This window comes from Mandrillus leucophaeus, unplaced genomic scaffold, assembly GCF_000951045.1.
Source record: "Mandrillus leucophaeus isolate KB7577 unplaced genomic scaffold, Mleu.le_1.0 Scaffold412, whole genome shotgun sequence".
In the NCBI taxonomy this organism is placed as follows: Eukaryota; Metazoa; Chordata; class Mammalia; order Primates; family Cercopithecidae; genus Mandrillus; species Mandrillus leucophaeus.
Genome location: NW_012104388.1, coordinates 435,750 through 451,813, shown reverse-complemented (window position 1 = coordinate 451,813; position 16,064 = coordinate 435,750). Strand labels below are relative to the sequence as shown.

Sequence of the window (16,064 nt, the reverse complement as noted above, 5' to 3'; positions counted from 1 at the left end):
TTTTCTTTTTTTCTTTTTTTTTTTTTTTTGAGACAAGAGTTTAGCTCTTGTTGCCCAGGCTGGAGTGCAATGGCACGATCTTGGCTCACCGCAACCTCTGCCTCCCAGGTTCAGGTGGTTCTCCCACCTCAGCCTCCTGAGTAGCTGGGATTACAGGTGTGCACCACCACACCCGTCTAACTTTGTACTTTTAGTAGAGACAGGGTTTCTCTATGTTGGTCAGGTCAGGCTGGTCTCAAACTTCCACCCTCAGGTGATCTGCCTCCACCCACCTCGGCCTCCCAAAGTGTTGGGATTACAGGCGAGAGCCACTGTGCCTGGCTGGAAGTCTTAAATTATTAACTTGATATCACTATTTGTGATGAGTCTTTTTAAGATGGATATAATCAGAAGCATTAAATTGTACACTTGTGAAAAGTATGAATTTTATGGTATAATTGTATCTCAATAATACTGTCATAAAAAAAGAAAACACATACAAAGCTCCATATTCAGTGTGGTAGATAGAACATGTTCCCTTACCGTGGCTTCTCCTCAAATCCTCTAAAATAATAGCCAAGAAAGAGAAACGCACAGACCCACACAAAGAAAACAAGAGGGGAGAAGATGGTAAGCAAATGAGGTCAACAAATACTGAAAACTTGAAAAAGAAGAAACTGGTAACTGACTTAACAGACCTGGGAATACCAAGAGCCAAGGGCCTTTAGGGATGAGAACAATAAGAAGCAAGGCACACAAACTGAAGCGCCACTAGGCACCTCCCGTAATCTAAGGTATGAGGGCTAAGAATAGGAAGATTAAAGTCTAATATCCCCTCTGCTATCTCATGTCACTAGCTAATAAGTTTTTCTCTGCCCTGCCAGAGTACTGAGGGCTGTTTTCTGGAGGAGTTGATCACTGAGGGTCTGTCTTCAAGGATACATTAACAGCTGAGGACTGAGGTGCCAAAATGAAAATAGGCATTTAAAGAAACTTTACCTGCTGAACTGGAAGACTCACAGCCCCTTTTTGCTATGTCGTTCCTAAAATATTGGTAGGTTACTCCATTTCCAGAATGCAGAAAATGAAATACACAGAGGTTCCTCTTCAAAGGAACTTTCCTCCCAGTCTAATTAAGAATAGATAGTAACCTCTCTTAGAAGCAAAATTTACTCAAAGACCAGTGCTAATATTCTCAAATTCTGCTAGCTGTAATAAAGAAATCAATATACTCTGTTCTCAGCTTCCACATTTTAGCCTAGATATCTGCCCTGGCACACCTGAACCAATCCAAGCAAGCATTAGGTCATAGCCTATTCCTCTCTCTTATTTGGAAGTGTTTTTGCCTCTCTCAGCATTCCACAGGTTACTTCCTCTCTTCCTTTGTTCTCCTCTACCTTTACCTCTTTTGGGAAGTTCTAAGTTGCTAGCCAATCGGGTCGAGTATAGAATGTGAGATCCCGTTCCAGCCAATGGAAACCAGACACAGCAGTAGGGTGGATGGGTCAGGTTACAGATGACCCTGTCTCCTTTGTTTGTTTGTGCTCTTGTGGCTGGACTGCTGGCGAGGGCACCCTTTCTGCAGAAAGTAAACTAGCCTTGCTGAGGAATCCTTTGTCTCAGTGTTGATCTTTTGTGACACTGAACTCCTGTGCCCAACACAGGAGAAGTAGAAGACTCCCCTCTAGGGAATGAACAAGTCCAAGTCCTGCAGATACAGGAATTAGGGAATGCTCTGACCAAAAGGGCAGATCCTCTTTGGCCATCTACAGGGGAGCCTGCTAGAGAAAGCCCTGCCTATACATAGAGTTTGTAATCAGCACTAAAGGACTTCACTTTTAGATACACACTATCATCCAGGAGTCTCTACAGGAAAGTCTGTAGGAGGAGAGTCTCCAACACAAAAGATAGAGACTGAAATAAATAAAAGCAGTAGGGGAGGAAATCTCTAGGAAAAAAAAGTGACCTGACATCTGATACATTTGACCATAAGGCAAGCTAGAAGAAGAGATACATTAGAAAGATGATAGCAAGAGTGGTAAATCCTCACCAGATTTGAAGACCAAAACAAAACATAAGCAAACAAAAAAAAAAGAGGCAATTAATTTTTATAAAAACAATAAGTTTGACAACAAGCTTGTCTAACCCATGGCCCATGGGCCACATGCAGCCCAGGATGGCTTTGAATGAGGCCCAAAATAGATTTGTAAATTTTCTTAAAATATTTTATATATATGTGTGTGTGTGTGTGTATACATATATGTGTGTGTATATATATATATTTGTTTTTAGCTCATCAGCTATTGTTAGTGTTAGTGTATTTAATGTGTGGCCCAAGACAATTCTTCTTCCAATGTGGCCTAGGGAAGCCAAAAGACTGGACATCACTGTTCTACAAGAAAAGAAACATAATCCCAGGACAGTCTTGGCTCACCACAGTACTTATTTAGCTGTAATAAAGAAAAGATAACCAATATAACCAATGCAAACAAAAATATATGAAAACTACATTGGGAGAATGGGAGAAAGGATGTGTGTGGGAGAGGAATGATTCTGGAGAATCATCTTCATTTTCCATAGAAAGGGAAAAATAGATAATAACTAATAGCTAAAAATAGTAGTAGAAGCTTCCTGAAGAATAGCAAATGAATTGAAAATGGCTGCCTTTGTCGAGCAGGGACTGGACATGAGTCAGGCTGAGCCAGGAAACCACTAAATTTAAAAAAAAAATTATTCCTGGGCTCAATCGATCCTCTCACTTTAGCCTCAAGAGTAGCTAGGACTACTAGCTAAAAAAAACAGGTGTTTTATATTATGAACTTTATAGTACACTTTGGCTTTTTAAATTATGTATAGCAATCTGTGACAAAAATAAGCCCTTCAGTGTTCCAGACCCAGAGTCTGGCAGCAAATGAGCAGTGCACACCTTGCTCTCTAAAGGTATCTTCCACAAATATATTTAAATGAAAAAAAGTTGTCATCATTATTATTATTAAAGGCATTAAAACAGCAAATCCTAATTTGTAGGTACAAAATATAAGGGTAACTGCCAAGTTACTAAGAAAGGAAGGAGTCCTGGTTTTCCGACAACCAGTGTGGGACTCTAATAGAGGCACATGATCACAGGGCTGCCAATAGTTAAGGAAAACTTGGCAGTGTTACCAGGGTCCAGCTGTGTGGGGACACTGCTGGCTTTCAGCTTCTGGAGGCCAACACTCAGCTGTAAAGTAGGGCTGGTGAATCCTACACCCGTGGCAATGCTAGTCACTTGCACTCATCCCCCTGACAGGGAAAAAGCCCCTGGGGAGTGTTGGCTCCCACATGAAAGGTGTTCTACTGCCTACCTTGAGTTCATCTTTGCTCTGGAAGTTGTCCAGGAGGTGCTGGAAATGGGTGTCACACATCTGGCGGAGCAGTGAGAGAAGGCAGGACACATATTCGCCCTAGGGACCAACCCAAAAAAAACACTTAGCATGGCCAATTGCAAGGGCTGTGTTCCCCCCATCCATAGAGGGCAAGGAGAGAAGGGAGGGTATGAGATGGCCCCAATGATCATGGAAGAAAGATGACAAATCTGGCCCTTTAAAGCTTCTTTTCTGCTAAGGAAAGCCTGGAGGGATTGGGGGGGAATAAGGTCTCTGCAGTATGGGGCTACTGAAAAATCTTACACAATAATAAAGTAGTATTGCAAAGTGAGACAAATACTCTCCCTTTTTTTCCTAGGAAAGTTTTGGCTAAATAGTCTTTTGCTGCCAAGGCACTGTACTTAAGTCTATAGAGGATACTTGGAACAGGGGAGAGCTTAACCTTCTCTGGATAGAATTTGGATTCTGCTGATCCTGCTGGGCTAGAGCAGCCCTTACACAAGGACTTCTTTGGAATCTCCTAGAATTTGCACAGGGTTACTAGACTGGGCAAACAAAACACAGCAGATCAATATGCCTGTCTGAAAGGCAGATGAGTTAAAATTGACCTTTTTGAGGGGACAAGCTATGGGCTTTAAGACAAGTAGAAATTAAAGGATAAATATCAATGTTCAAAATGTCTTCAAGTTCCAACTGGGATACATGGAATAAAATCCTGCTTTAAGGACTTCAAAAACCATCTTATTGCAACTTTTGGCATGAAGCAGACAAGCATGGCCTCCTCTTAGTTGCCTCTTTAAAAGGGAGGGAGAACATTTACTTCTCGTGGGCAATTTTCAAATATTTATGAACTCGTGAGAAAGTGACAATAGTTTTTAGTCTCTCAAACCCTTTCTAGGTCTCTGAAATTATTATTCTTGTTTCTTGAGACGGAGTTTTGCTCTTGTCGCCCAGTTCAGAGTGCAATGGCACGATCTTGGTTCACTGCTACCTCCACCTCCTAGGTATAAGCGATTCTCCTGCCTCAGCCTCCCGAGTAGCTGGGATTACAGGCACCCACCACCACGCCTGGCTAATTTTTTTTGTATTTTTAGTAGAGACTGGGTTTCGCCATGCTGGCCAGGCTAGTCTTGAACTCCTGACCTCAGATGATCCATCCGCCTTGGCCTCCCAAAGTGTTGGGATTACAGGCATGAGCCACCGCGCCTGGCCTGAAATTATTAAAAATACATGTGTGCAAAATATATATGTTCATGAACCTCATTTTTATCTCAAAAATGGGCGTAAAAAGCTATAGGTAATTTGTCATGAGGGTCACATGGGTTAATGTATATAAAGCATTTAAGAATAAAGTCCATTATGTAAAAAGGTACTAAATAAATTACAATTATCATCATCCTCATTATAATCTACATAAAATGAATCACTTCCTCAGTACTGCTAAATGAGCTAATATTGGACAAGTGCATAAAGCAGATTCTGGCCCACAGCAAGCACTGTGTAAGTGTTGGTCAGAAGGCTGGGTGACCAGGAAATGCCAGGGTACATATACATATATGTTTTTTACTTACAGTGAGAGTGCCTTCAACAGAGGCTCCTAAAGGAGCAGACACTCTTTCCAAGCCCAGTGCTTCAGAACACGTACCTGCTCCCTGAGTGCTCCCTGCTCCCCCTAGCACGCTGTAGCTTGGCTTGCTCCAGAGGGTTTTCTTCAGAGAGATCACTGTAATCTCCCATCTGCCAATGGAAAGATTCCACGAAAACTGTTTATCATGTCCCCACCTCAGGGCTGAGAAGTCTATTCTGGAGTTGGGGTACATGAGGGGCCCAAGGTATCGTCTCTCTGCCCCTCCTGAGAAGCCTTCCCAGTTTGTTTCTCTTTTAGTTAGATTACAGAAAAATCATTATTCAGTAATGCCAGTGAAATTTACCTCATCACATTTTTCCAAATCCTAAAAATGTAGATACAAACATAATGGACAAAAGCAACTAATTTGTAGATAGAAGCCAATTCTGAGAAAATTATTCTGTCCTGTACATCATTTAGGAGAACCTATATGAGGGGGTTCCTAGAAGAAGTAGTCTGTTTTTCAACTTCAACCTCTTACTACATCTTACATACATCCCTGCTTCATTCCACAATATAGAAAATGACTTGGCTGAAAGTATGCAGGAAAACAGGACAACAAACATTCCCCGGATCTGCCCTAAAGAAGAGTCCTGGGAATATGAACCTAGAGCTTTCAGAGTGGAGAGAAGAGTCAGATTCAAGAAGGGAAGAGGGCAGCATGCTGACAACCATGCAGGAGGGGAGGCTGAGATGAAGGTGATGGGATGGTAAGATGGAGGGGGAGTACTGTGGAGAAGCCCCAGGTTAGAAAAGAAGGCAAGAAAACCTGGATGTTAGTTACTAACAGTGATCTCGGCTGTGCACTGCGGGCACCGCTGCCCTCTTACCGCCTCCTGAGCGTGCGATTTGCTCATGATGGTGAGCAGAGTCTGCAAGAGCACGTCCAGGAGGCTCTCCACCATCATCTCTACTTCCTCCATGACATCTGCCTCCTGGAGCGAGCAGTAAGAGAGCACACCGTTAGCACCAAGCCAGGCTGAAGTACAGCTGGCAGCACTTACTATGTCAGGTACATCAGCAGTAGTCTTCTGGATTCCCAACACCAAGCTCTCAGTCTCACCAACATGCAGTGTCAAGGAACCCAGGACAGTGGCTTTGACAGGAGGTGAGGCACAACTGCCACTGCTGCCCAGGCATGGTGGCTGGGGCCTTACCCTAACTCAACACCACCTGCAACTTCGAATCTCAAGCAGATACATTAATTTTGATATACAGGGCAGAAACAAAGATCCTGAGTTAAATGTTTTCTTTGATTTCCCTAGAATAGTCAGGAGAAGGCACAACTCTGCTGACACTTTTGGAAATGATAAAGTTTGAGAAATGGTGACAAATTCACACTACAGGGTGTGGCAGCAGTACCTTCACTAGTGCATAGCACTAATGCACAGAAGTAGCTCATCTTTCTGAGCACCCTGTTTTCTCCTCAGGGTTTTCCCCTTGGGTGCCCTCAATTTTTGCCAGCCTGGACTGCTGCCTAGATATGCCTGGGTCCACTTCTAGCTCCTCAGCTCTCTCCTTCGTGTTACAGGGTCCATTTGAAGGACTCCAGCCTCAGTGCATCTTTCTCTGGCCACCTCACAAAAACAATGAAGCATGTCTCTTCACTGAGGGCCACTTCCTAATTTAGGAAGAATCTGTTATCCTATTATAGACCTCTCACATTCATCTCAAATTCTGTAGCATGATTTTAATTATCTCACAAAGAGATTCCTGTTGCCCCTTGTCTAAGATGTTTATACTATCACTGGTCCTAGTGTCTATCCTTCACCCATCCATCAATCTATCATTCACTAAACATTTACCATGTGCCAGTCACTATTTGTGAACCTGAATATATAGAGGTGAACAAGAGAGATAATATCTCTGCTCTCATTGAGCTTCAATTTCATTGTTCCTCTACCCATCCATCCATTTTAACTATACTCTGTCCCATTCCACATGAAGAATTTGAGTAGCTCTTGGGACCAAAGTCATTTTTCCTATCTGTCGAACTGATGGTAACACTTACCAGTGATGTATCTTTGGGTAGTCATAAGCAACTCATTACACTGACTCTAGCCCCACAAACACAACCAAACCATCGCCTCCAGGTTTTTACTGGTTCCCACTCCTGTTCCATTCCTCCTCTTTTTTTGCTTCAATTTCTCTCCTTCCTTTAGCAATAAGCTGTCCCCCCCTCAATACAACCTTGGGCTACGAGTAGATCTTATGTGCTTGGTGTGGCTTCTCTGAGGCCTGGTGGGAAGAAGAGCTGCCAAGTCTTACCTGGAGCCAAGAGCAAATAATAGGGCCATTATCACCATCATAGTCACTCTCTGCCAAGCTAGACCCCTGTCACCAGATGGTACTTTGAGTTTGAACATCAGAGTATCCTATTGAGTCCCTGTCCCCTGTTCAAACAAAATATACTTTTTTTTTTAGGTGCCTCTCCCACTACATGTAGCTAGCCTATCCTTGTATATTCTTATCACCTGGTAACTGCCGTTCATTTTAAATGCATGTGAAATTCTATTCTCTAGCAACTTAATAAAATGGTATAATTTAAAAATCCATTTTTGTTTTACATTTCTTTCCTTATGCTTTCCTATCATTTCTGAATTTTCTATAAGTAATATGCCTTTCTTCTATTATCAAAAGTACATGAAATAAGTATCATTAAAATAAATTCCTACTCTCACCTGTGCCTGATTCATATCTCTTCTTCTCTCTTTCCCTACCTCAGTTCATCCCCGCCTACCACCGATTTCTTTCAAAAAGAAAAAATAAAGAGGAAAGAAAATGGGTAAAAGCAGTATCAGTTGAAACCCGACCCTTAAAGCACAATTCTACCATCCTCTGAGGCTCAGAGCTCTGGTGGGCAACATTAACCTCTTGTATGCCCTGACCTCATTTGGCACAGTATAGGAACGCCATATGGGTGGAATCAAGCTGTCAGGAAGCTAACAGAAGAGCCTGAATAAGCAAGCTACCTCTCAAGTCTGGGTCTGCCTCCCTGTGCTCATGCCTGAATATTCTCAGAAAACTCCCAAGAATGCAGAATTAAAACCTATTGATGGAAACAGCATGACACAGAATTGGGCTTTGTGGTACTACAGATAACTATATTTTTGGGTAGATTTGATAGTGCAACCTTTAAAAATAGCAAGAATACGTTGTACAGAGAAACCTGTTGGGAACACACAGGCCACCATTCACTTGGGCACCTTCCTGTCACTCATGAAAGCATCTGTGACTGAAAAGTGTACAAAGCGATCTTTGTTGGTCTGCCTCTGGCTAAACTAATACAAGACTAGGGAAGAGCTGAGCAGGGTGGAGTGGGTGTGGGGCTACTACCAGAGAGCTGGTCTTGACGATGGAGAAGATGCTGCCAAGAATTCCTGAGCAAATAAGCAGCTCTTTCTGCTGCCTCAGGTGAAGGTGAATGTGATGGAGAACCACAGGAAGCAGGATGCGGCGGGATTCTGGGAGAGAAAACACAAAGGTGAAGAAGCCTTTAGAGGAGAACTAGCTACTGCGGGAAGCCAGTGGCATTATAGGACCTAGCTATTCTCAAAGCAGGTGGGGTTGAGACTAGAGCAAAAGTGAAGGTAATCCCCTTACCTTACAAGGGCCTGAAAGCTCACTGCCTGGAAATTATAAGCCATCACATGACATTATTCTTCCATCTTTTCTTTGTTCTCATTTCAATACCAAGCATCCATGATATTTTGTGCAGGATGAATGTTAGGAGTCTGCTTCATTTGGAATGAAGTCTCTTTTTATTGGAGACAGGGTCCCATTCTGTCACCCAGGCTGGAATGCAGTGGCATGATCATGGCTCCCTGCAGCTTCAACTTTCTAGGATTGCTAGGGCAATCCTCCTACCTCAGCCTCCCACACAGATGGGACCACAGGTGTATGGCACCGCACTCGGATAATTTTTTAATTTTTTGTAGAGATGAGGTCTCACTATGCTGCCCAGCAAGTCTTGAACTCGTGGGCTCAAGCGATCCTCCCTCCTTGGCCTCCCCAAATGCTAAGATTACAGGTGTGAGCCACCACACCCGGTCCCAAATGAAATCTCTTTAATGAATAGACTCCAAATTAAAAGCACAGTTTACAGTGAAAATTCCATTTAAATGGTATACTTAGTATGAACTACACTGACTGAACTTGCAGGCTTGAAATGGATTATAGATTGTCCCTCTTTATGCCCTGGCTAGGTAGGTAGTCTGACACTTCCACCCCTGTGAGCATTTACCTTGCCACAGCCAACAGGCCTGCTTCCTTTCCCCCACAGCCTTGTGAGATTGCTGCTCAGTGTGTACACAGCAATGAACACAATTGAAGCACGACCTTTGTATTGTCACAAGACTTTGATAATTAGCCAACATTTATCACCAATCCCACTAAACACTTCAAATGATTTTCTTTTACTTTCTCCCAATGTTACCAGAATAGCACTTTCATCAGAAGGTGACTGTATTTAGAATCCCAAATTCAGGAAGGCTGTCCTACTTCAAGCTCCTTTATTAACTCATTCTGAGACCTCAGGCAAGTTAACTCCTCTCATGAGCTTTATTTTCCTCATCTGTAGAATGGGGTGTAAGGGCCTCTTCTATAATACATTTACTTCACAGGGGAGGTTAGGGGACAAGTGAAATGCAAATGTGAATGTGTTTCTGGCACCCTGTATTCCTACATGGTCAGTGATGGTGTGACTCTGCAGGTCCCATCATATCTGGCCAGCATGATTTAGTCAGATTATCAGTAACACAAACAAGCCATGGCATTTTGGATTTATCGTTCTTATCTGTCTTTAGTTAAGAGTTCCACATGAAATTCAGACAGAAAATCTTTTTCAGTCAAAGACAAATTACATGATATATAAGAGATTTGGGCCTGCCTTGTCAAATGCTTAGAATATGTTCAAACAGGATAGAATACTAGCTAGTCTAGATTTAAAAGGCTGCTTGAATAAAAAAAGTTGATACCACACTGTGTGGAAGAAAATACCAACATACTTAGTATTTGTAATAACCAATAGCTGCTTACAGAAAAAAACAGTGGTTTGTTACTAGAACCTGCTGAAGAAGAGACCAAACTTATACTTTGAGAATACCAGTGCTGGTTAAAGGACATCACTGGTAAAGAACCTTTTGCTTCAGGGAAGATGCTGCAACTCAGGCATTCAATGAAAGTGAGATGCAAACGAAATTTTGGCAGTGTCTGTCATCTAAAATCCAATTACATAGTCCAAGGCCACATAAGTATTAAGAAAATTTTTCTTAAGTGTTTGTGTGAAGCAGCAAGTACATGCAGAGATATTAGAAATAAAGTATGTCAGTGAGAGCAGTCTGCTGTTCCCCTTCCCACATATTTTGAAAGCATTTTTTTTTTTTTTTTTGAGACAGAGTCTTGCTCTGTCGCCCAGGCTGGAGAGCAGTGGTGCGATCTCAGTTCACTGCAAGTTCCGCCTCCTGGGTTCACGCCATGCTCCTGCCTCAGCCTCCTGAGTAGCTGGGACTACAGGCACCCGCCACCACGCCCGGCTAATTTTTTGTATTTTTAGTAGAGACGGGGTTTCACCGTTTTAGCCAGGATGTCTCAATCTCCTGACCTCATGATCCGCCCACCTCGACCTCCCAAAGTACTGGGATTACAGGCGTGAGCCACCACGCCCAGCTGAAAGCATTTTCTTTTAAGCAGTGCACAAAGCTCAAGTGTGTACAGTGGCCTTCAGTGACAGTGTGCCCAAACCATTAATAAAATCTTCAACATAGGAGCTGAAGAGAGAATTGTTTACCAGCATAAACAGTTACTGATCGAAAAAAGATGACTTTCTTGGTGGCAGCTTTACTACTACTAGCAATACCATACGCTGGCAGAGCTAAGTCAAAGGGAACACCTACTTAGTATTACAAATATGTGTAGCATTGGGCTGAGAAATTTTTGGTCTTATACTTTAAAAGTCAAACCTGGCCGGGTGCCATGTCTCACGCCTATAATCCCAGAACTTTGGGAGGCTGAGATGGGTGGATCATGAGATCAGGAGTTCGAGACCAGCCTGGCCAACATGATGAAACCCCATCTCTACTAAAAATACAAAAAAAAAAAAAAAAAAAAAAAAATTTAGCCAGGCATGGTGTTGCATGCCTGTAGTCCCAACTACTCGGGAGGCTGAGGCAGGGGAATCATTTGAACCTGGGAGGCAGAGGTTGCGATGAGCCGAGATCACGCCACTGGACTCCAGCCTGGGTAACAGAGCGAGACTGCATCTCATTTAAAAAAAAAAAAAAAAGTCAAACCTAAAAAATTAACCACCAAAATTATAAAAATTCTAATAATTGTTTTGCTGGTGTTTTGGATTTATTTTGGTGCCTCAGAAGTTTATCCTAGCACAATGATATTATATTTAAAGAATTAGGCTCATATTGATCTTAATATATGGCCATTGAGCATTTGGTTGTCCCTGCAAGGCAGAACTTGATCACATATGATGTGGCTTCAGGAACAAAACCAGAAGTTCTTCGTGAAAGACAGACTAGACTGCTAATATATTAGATTGTCCTGACCCTTTGGGGAGCATAAAGAGCTCCCTGTCTATTCCTCTCTCTAATCCTTGTTGGTTCTCCAAAGACTTTCGGAAAATGTATCGACTGGTATGGCAAGGAAACAAGAAAGCACAGGGTCCTCAGGGCCCCCTTTCAGGGCCCTTTTTTTTTTTTTTTGAGACAGTCTCGCTCTGTTGCCCTGGTTGGAGTACAATGGCATGATCTCAGCTTACCGCCACCTCTGCCTCCTGGGTTCAAGCAATTCTCCTGCCTTAGCCTCCTGAGTAGCTGGGATTACAGGTGCCCACCACCACGCCTGGCTAATTTTTTGTATTTTTAGTAGAGATAGGGTTTTACCCTGTTTGCCAGGCTAGTCTTGAACTCCTGACCTCAAGTCATCTGTAGGGCCTCTTTTATTTTCTTGGCTTATCCTTGTTTCCTTGAGATAGTCCCTTCTCTCTTCCTCTCCTTCCCTTCCTGAGTGTATGGCAAGCTCTGTTCTTGGAAGCTGTGGGCCTGGAGGCAGGGCCCTCATGAACAAGATTAGTGACCTTTTAAAAAAAGAGACCCCAGAGAGCTGCCTTGCCCCTTCTGCTATGTGTCAACACAGAGAGAAGACAGCTGTCTATGAACCAGGAAGTAGGCCTCACCAGACACTGAATCTGCTGGTGCTTTGATCTTAGACTTCCTAACCTCCAGAACTGAGAAAGTTTGTTGTTTACATGCCACCCAGTCTATGGTATTCTGTTACAGTAGCCTGAATGGACTCAGACACCACCCCAGTGACATGCCCGTATGTGTGGATTCCTAGGAATAAACTGTGAGTAAGACAGTAGGCCTAGGTCTTGGCTACATTCTCTATTATAGTTTACCAAAATATTCTGCATCTTAAGGGTCACTGGTTTCTTGCATAATGGTTGAGGAAACTGATCCTTTGATTATCACTTGGCTATCACCCCTAGAAGGAAGGAAAGGTGAGTCTGACTCTCATCCCAACTTGATTTACCTGAGAAAGAAAACAGGCGGCTATCCACTGTCCTGGCAATGGACTGCAGCTTGACCACGTCCATTGACTGCCCAATGTGCACAGTGCTGGGCATGCTCCCCAGTGTCCCTCTCACAAACTCTGCCACCTCTTGCACGGTGAACATTTGCAGCAGCTCGTCAAAGATGGTTGGGAAAGAATTGAGGAGTGCAGCCTGCAGAAGTAAATGAAGCTGTGGTTAGCACAGAATTAGGGTGTGTGTCTATCTTTCACACTCAGACAATGACACAAGGTGGTGAGAGGCTGAGAAGGCACTGTAGCATCTCTGCCTTAGGTGGGCTCCTCCCTGGCCACTGACTACAGCACTCAGGCATGGAGCAGGAAAAACCAAAAAGGAAACCAAAACAAGGTAATTTACTGGGATCCAGGAAATCTGAGGCTTTCATAAGTTGCATATAGCATTTGCTGGCAAAAGAATGGGGTATAAAGAAAAATCTGCTCAGTGTGGCTTAAGATCCACAGCTGTTTTTGTTCATAAAATGTATTTATATTTTTGTTCATCTCTATGATCAAGTTCTTAACTTTCCAATTTTGGTTCCAAACTCAAGAAAGTATGGCAGAGAGCTGAGTTCCTTCAAGCAGCATCAGCTGAACTCTGCTCACAGCCCTGCAGTCAATGATCCAGTTCTGAGAGCTGTACCATTTCCCCAGAACAGAGATTCTTATTTGCAACCATGAAATATGAAGGCTTCATAAATTATTTTTTTCCTGGTAGTTTCCTTATTTTGATGCCTGGTAGTCTCAAGAGTAAATTCAAGAGGATGAGAAATCTGTGTATTTGGTTAGCCATAAACTCTTGAGGACTGTTGACGTGGGCTTAGAGTTCAGCGACCTAGACACCCAAGCAAGGGGAGTGGGAGTGTGTATGTTAGGCTTTTCTTCTAGGATGTAAGCTCTGGTAGACCACAAGGTAGTTTCTTGAGAACAATCTGATAATAGAACAGTTCCAGAACCTTTGGGAGGCAGAGCACTATAGGAGAAAGAGAATGGGTTTTGGAATTAGACACGAGTTCAAATTCGAGCTTTACCACTTACCTGACACATAAACTTTGGCAAGTTAACCTAATTCTCTGTTTCCCCATCTATAAAATGGGGATGATGCTATTACTTATTTCTTGATGCTGGTATGAGGGAAATTTTTACATAAAGTTTCCAGTAGAGTGTCTGGAACACAATAGGCCTTTGATATATGCTGGTTCTCATGATTTTCTCTTGTGGAAGTGGAAGCAGCATGAAGACTTTTTTTCACTTCTCAGTCCCCTTATGCCATTAACTCAGGATTTACAAAGAGAAATGGAGTGCCACCTTGAGACAAAAAGGTGAGAACGCACCCTTCCCAAATGGCAGGCTGGGGAGGGAAGGCTGTTTTCCTGACTGCTCTGTCAGGCAACAGACACTGGCTTAGAGTGAGTGAAAATTTATGCCATGGAAAACAGGCTTGTGCTGTGGTTTTTATTCAGGCCAGGCCCAACTGGAGCACTTATATGAGTTCTATCTGCAGATTTATAACTCCTGGAATATTGAGGAGATTGTTTCACAGTAATTAGAACCAGAACAAAACATATAGTTAGCTGCTTAGATATAAAAAACAAAGGAGTGGTGAAGTAGGTGCTTTATAATCAATAACAAACAGTAACTCATTTGCTCTCTTAAATGGTGAAATGTCCTGTACTTAGACACCAGGACAGGACTTTCACACCCTGACATCTTCTAGTGGTCATAATCAAAGATATAAAGTCTAAGTGAATAATATGCATACGTGTGTGTGTGTATCTCTCTCTCTATATATATATACACACATATACATACACACACACACACACACACACACACATATATGTGAAACTCACGAAACATGAGCCTTGCACCAAAGAAGGTGGTCAGATTCTCACCCAGGTCTTAGCTGAGACCAGATCTAAGCTATTTATCTTGATGTAGTAGGAGTGTGCCACTCAATACAGGGCATTACTGTGTTACCAAGTTCCCAGAAAGCATATGTGCATTGCTTTGCTAGCTACCTCTAATCTCTCCGTATTCTGGCTGTGGGAGGGGAATGGAAGAGGAACAGGAGCAGCTTAAGGTACTTAGAAGGGGAGATCACAGGTGTCTTCCTTACAGAAGCACCTGGAAGCCTTGAGGTACTCCCTTATAGAGTTCCTTATAGACTCCCTTATAGAGTATATTTCCTTATAGAGTCAAGGAAGTCTTAAGGTACTCCCAGTTGATTACCTGTCCTCTGGGCTGAGAAACCTACAGGCAACTGGTATCAAGAGGCAACACAGAGGCAAGTGGAAAACAAAAATTTTTTTTAAATTTTTTGTTTTTTAATTTTAATCTTAAATGAGACAGTTTAAATATATACTTGGGCTAACAATATACTTGGCAGTGACTGAATGACTGGACATGAGAGAGGCTGTCTGATCTTTGCTTACAGGTTTTGGCGTAATATTTAGCTTCAAAAAGTTGAAGAATATAATCCATTACATAAAAATTCTGACATTCATTTTATAAGGAAAAATACTTCCCTTTTGACTGGGGTAATGAATTCTTGATTTGTTCTAGGGTAAGACTGTGTGGAAAGGTAACAGATTAGCTGGCCAGGCAGTTTTGTTCGTTTTCGAGACAGTGTCTTACTCTGTGGCCAGGCTGGAGTGCAGTGGTCCAATCACAGCTCACTGTAGCCTTAACTTCTTGGGCTCAGGTGATTGGCCAGGTAGTTTTAATATACGAAACCAAATTTTCTTCCCATACTGGTATTTCTAATATTGAATTTAATCTAATCTTTTTTTGAAGTTTCATTTTAATTAATTTATTTATTATACTTTAAGTTCTGGGATGCATGTGCAGAACGTGCAGGTTTGTTACATAGGTATACACGTGCCACGGCGGTGTGCTGCACCCATCAATCCGTCATCTACGTTAGGTATTTCTCCTAATGCTATCCCTCTCCTAGTCCCCCGATCCCCCCTAGGTGTGTATGTTCCCCTCCCTGTGTCCATGTGTTCTCCTTGTTCACCTCCCACATATGCCACATATGAGTGAGAACATGTGGTGTTTGGTTTTCTGCTCCTGTGTTAGTTGACTGAGAACGATGGTTTCCAGCTTCATCCATGTCCCTGTAAAGGACATAAACTCTTTGTTTTTTATGACTGCATAGTATTCCATGGTGTATATGTGCCACATTTTCTTTACCTAGTCTATGACTGATGGGCATTTGGGTTGGTTCCAAATCTTTGTTATTGTCAACAGTGCTGCAATAAACATCCGTGTGTGGCTGGGCGCGGTGGCTCATGCCTGTAATACCAGCACTTTGAGAGGGTGAGGCAGGTGGATCACCTGAGGTCAGGAGTTCAAGACTAGCCTGGCAAACAGGGTGAAACCCCATTTCTAATAAAAATATAAAAAATTAGCTGAACATGGTGGTGTGCACCTGTAATCCCAGCTACTCAGGAGGTTGAGGCAGGAGAATCGCTTGAACACGGGAGGTGGAGGTTGCAGTGAGCTGAGATCGC

At 42.7% G+C, this 16,064-nt stretch overlaps 1 protein-coding gene across 1 annotated transcript in view; it reads right to left on the bottom strand.

Moving 5' to 3' along the window:
* The window catches only part of DOCK3 (dedicator of cytokinesis 3), a 494,638-nt gene that overhangs the window by 100,837 nt on the left and 377,737 nt on the right, over positions 1–16,064 (bottom strand). Inside the window, exons 22-25 of the mRNA XM_011992509.1 lie at positions 12,514–12,706; positions 8,308–8,435; positions 5,760–5,906; positions 3,324–3,422 (exon numbers count right to left, since the gene is read on the bottom strand). Of these exons, the coding sequence (XP_011847899.1) occupies positions 3,324–3,422; positions 5,760–5,906; positions 8,308–8,435; positions 12,514–12,706 (567 nt within the window). The remainder of the gene's footprint in view (positions 1–3,323; positions 3,423–5,759; positions 5,907–8,307; positions 8,436–12,513; positions 12,707–16,064) is intronic.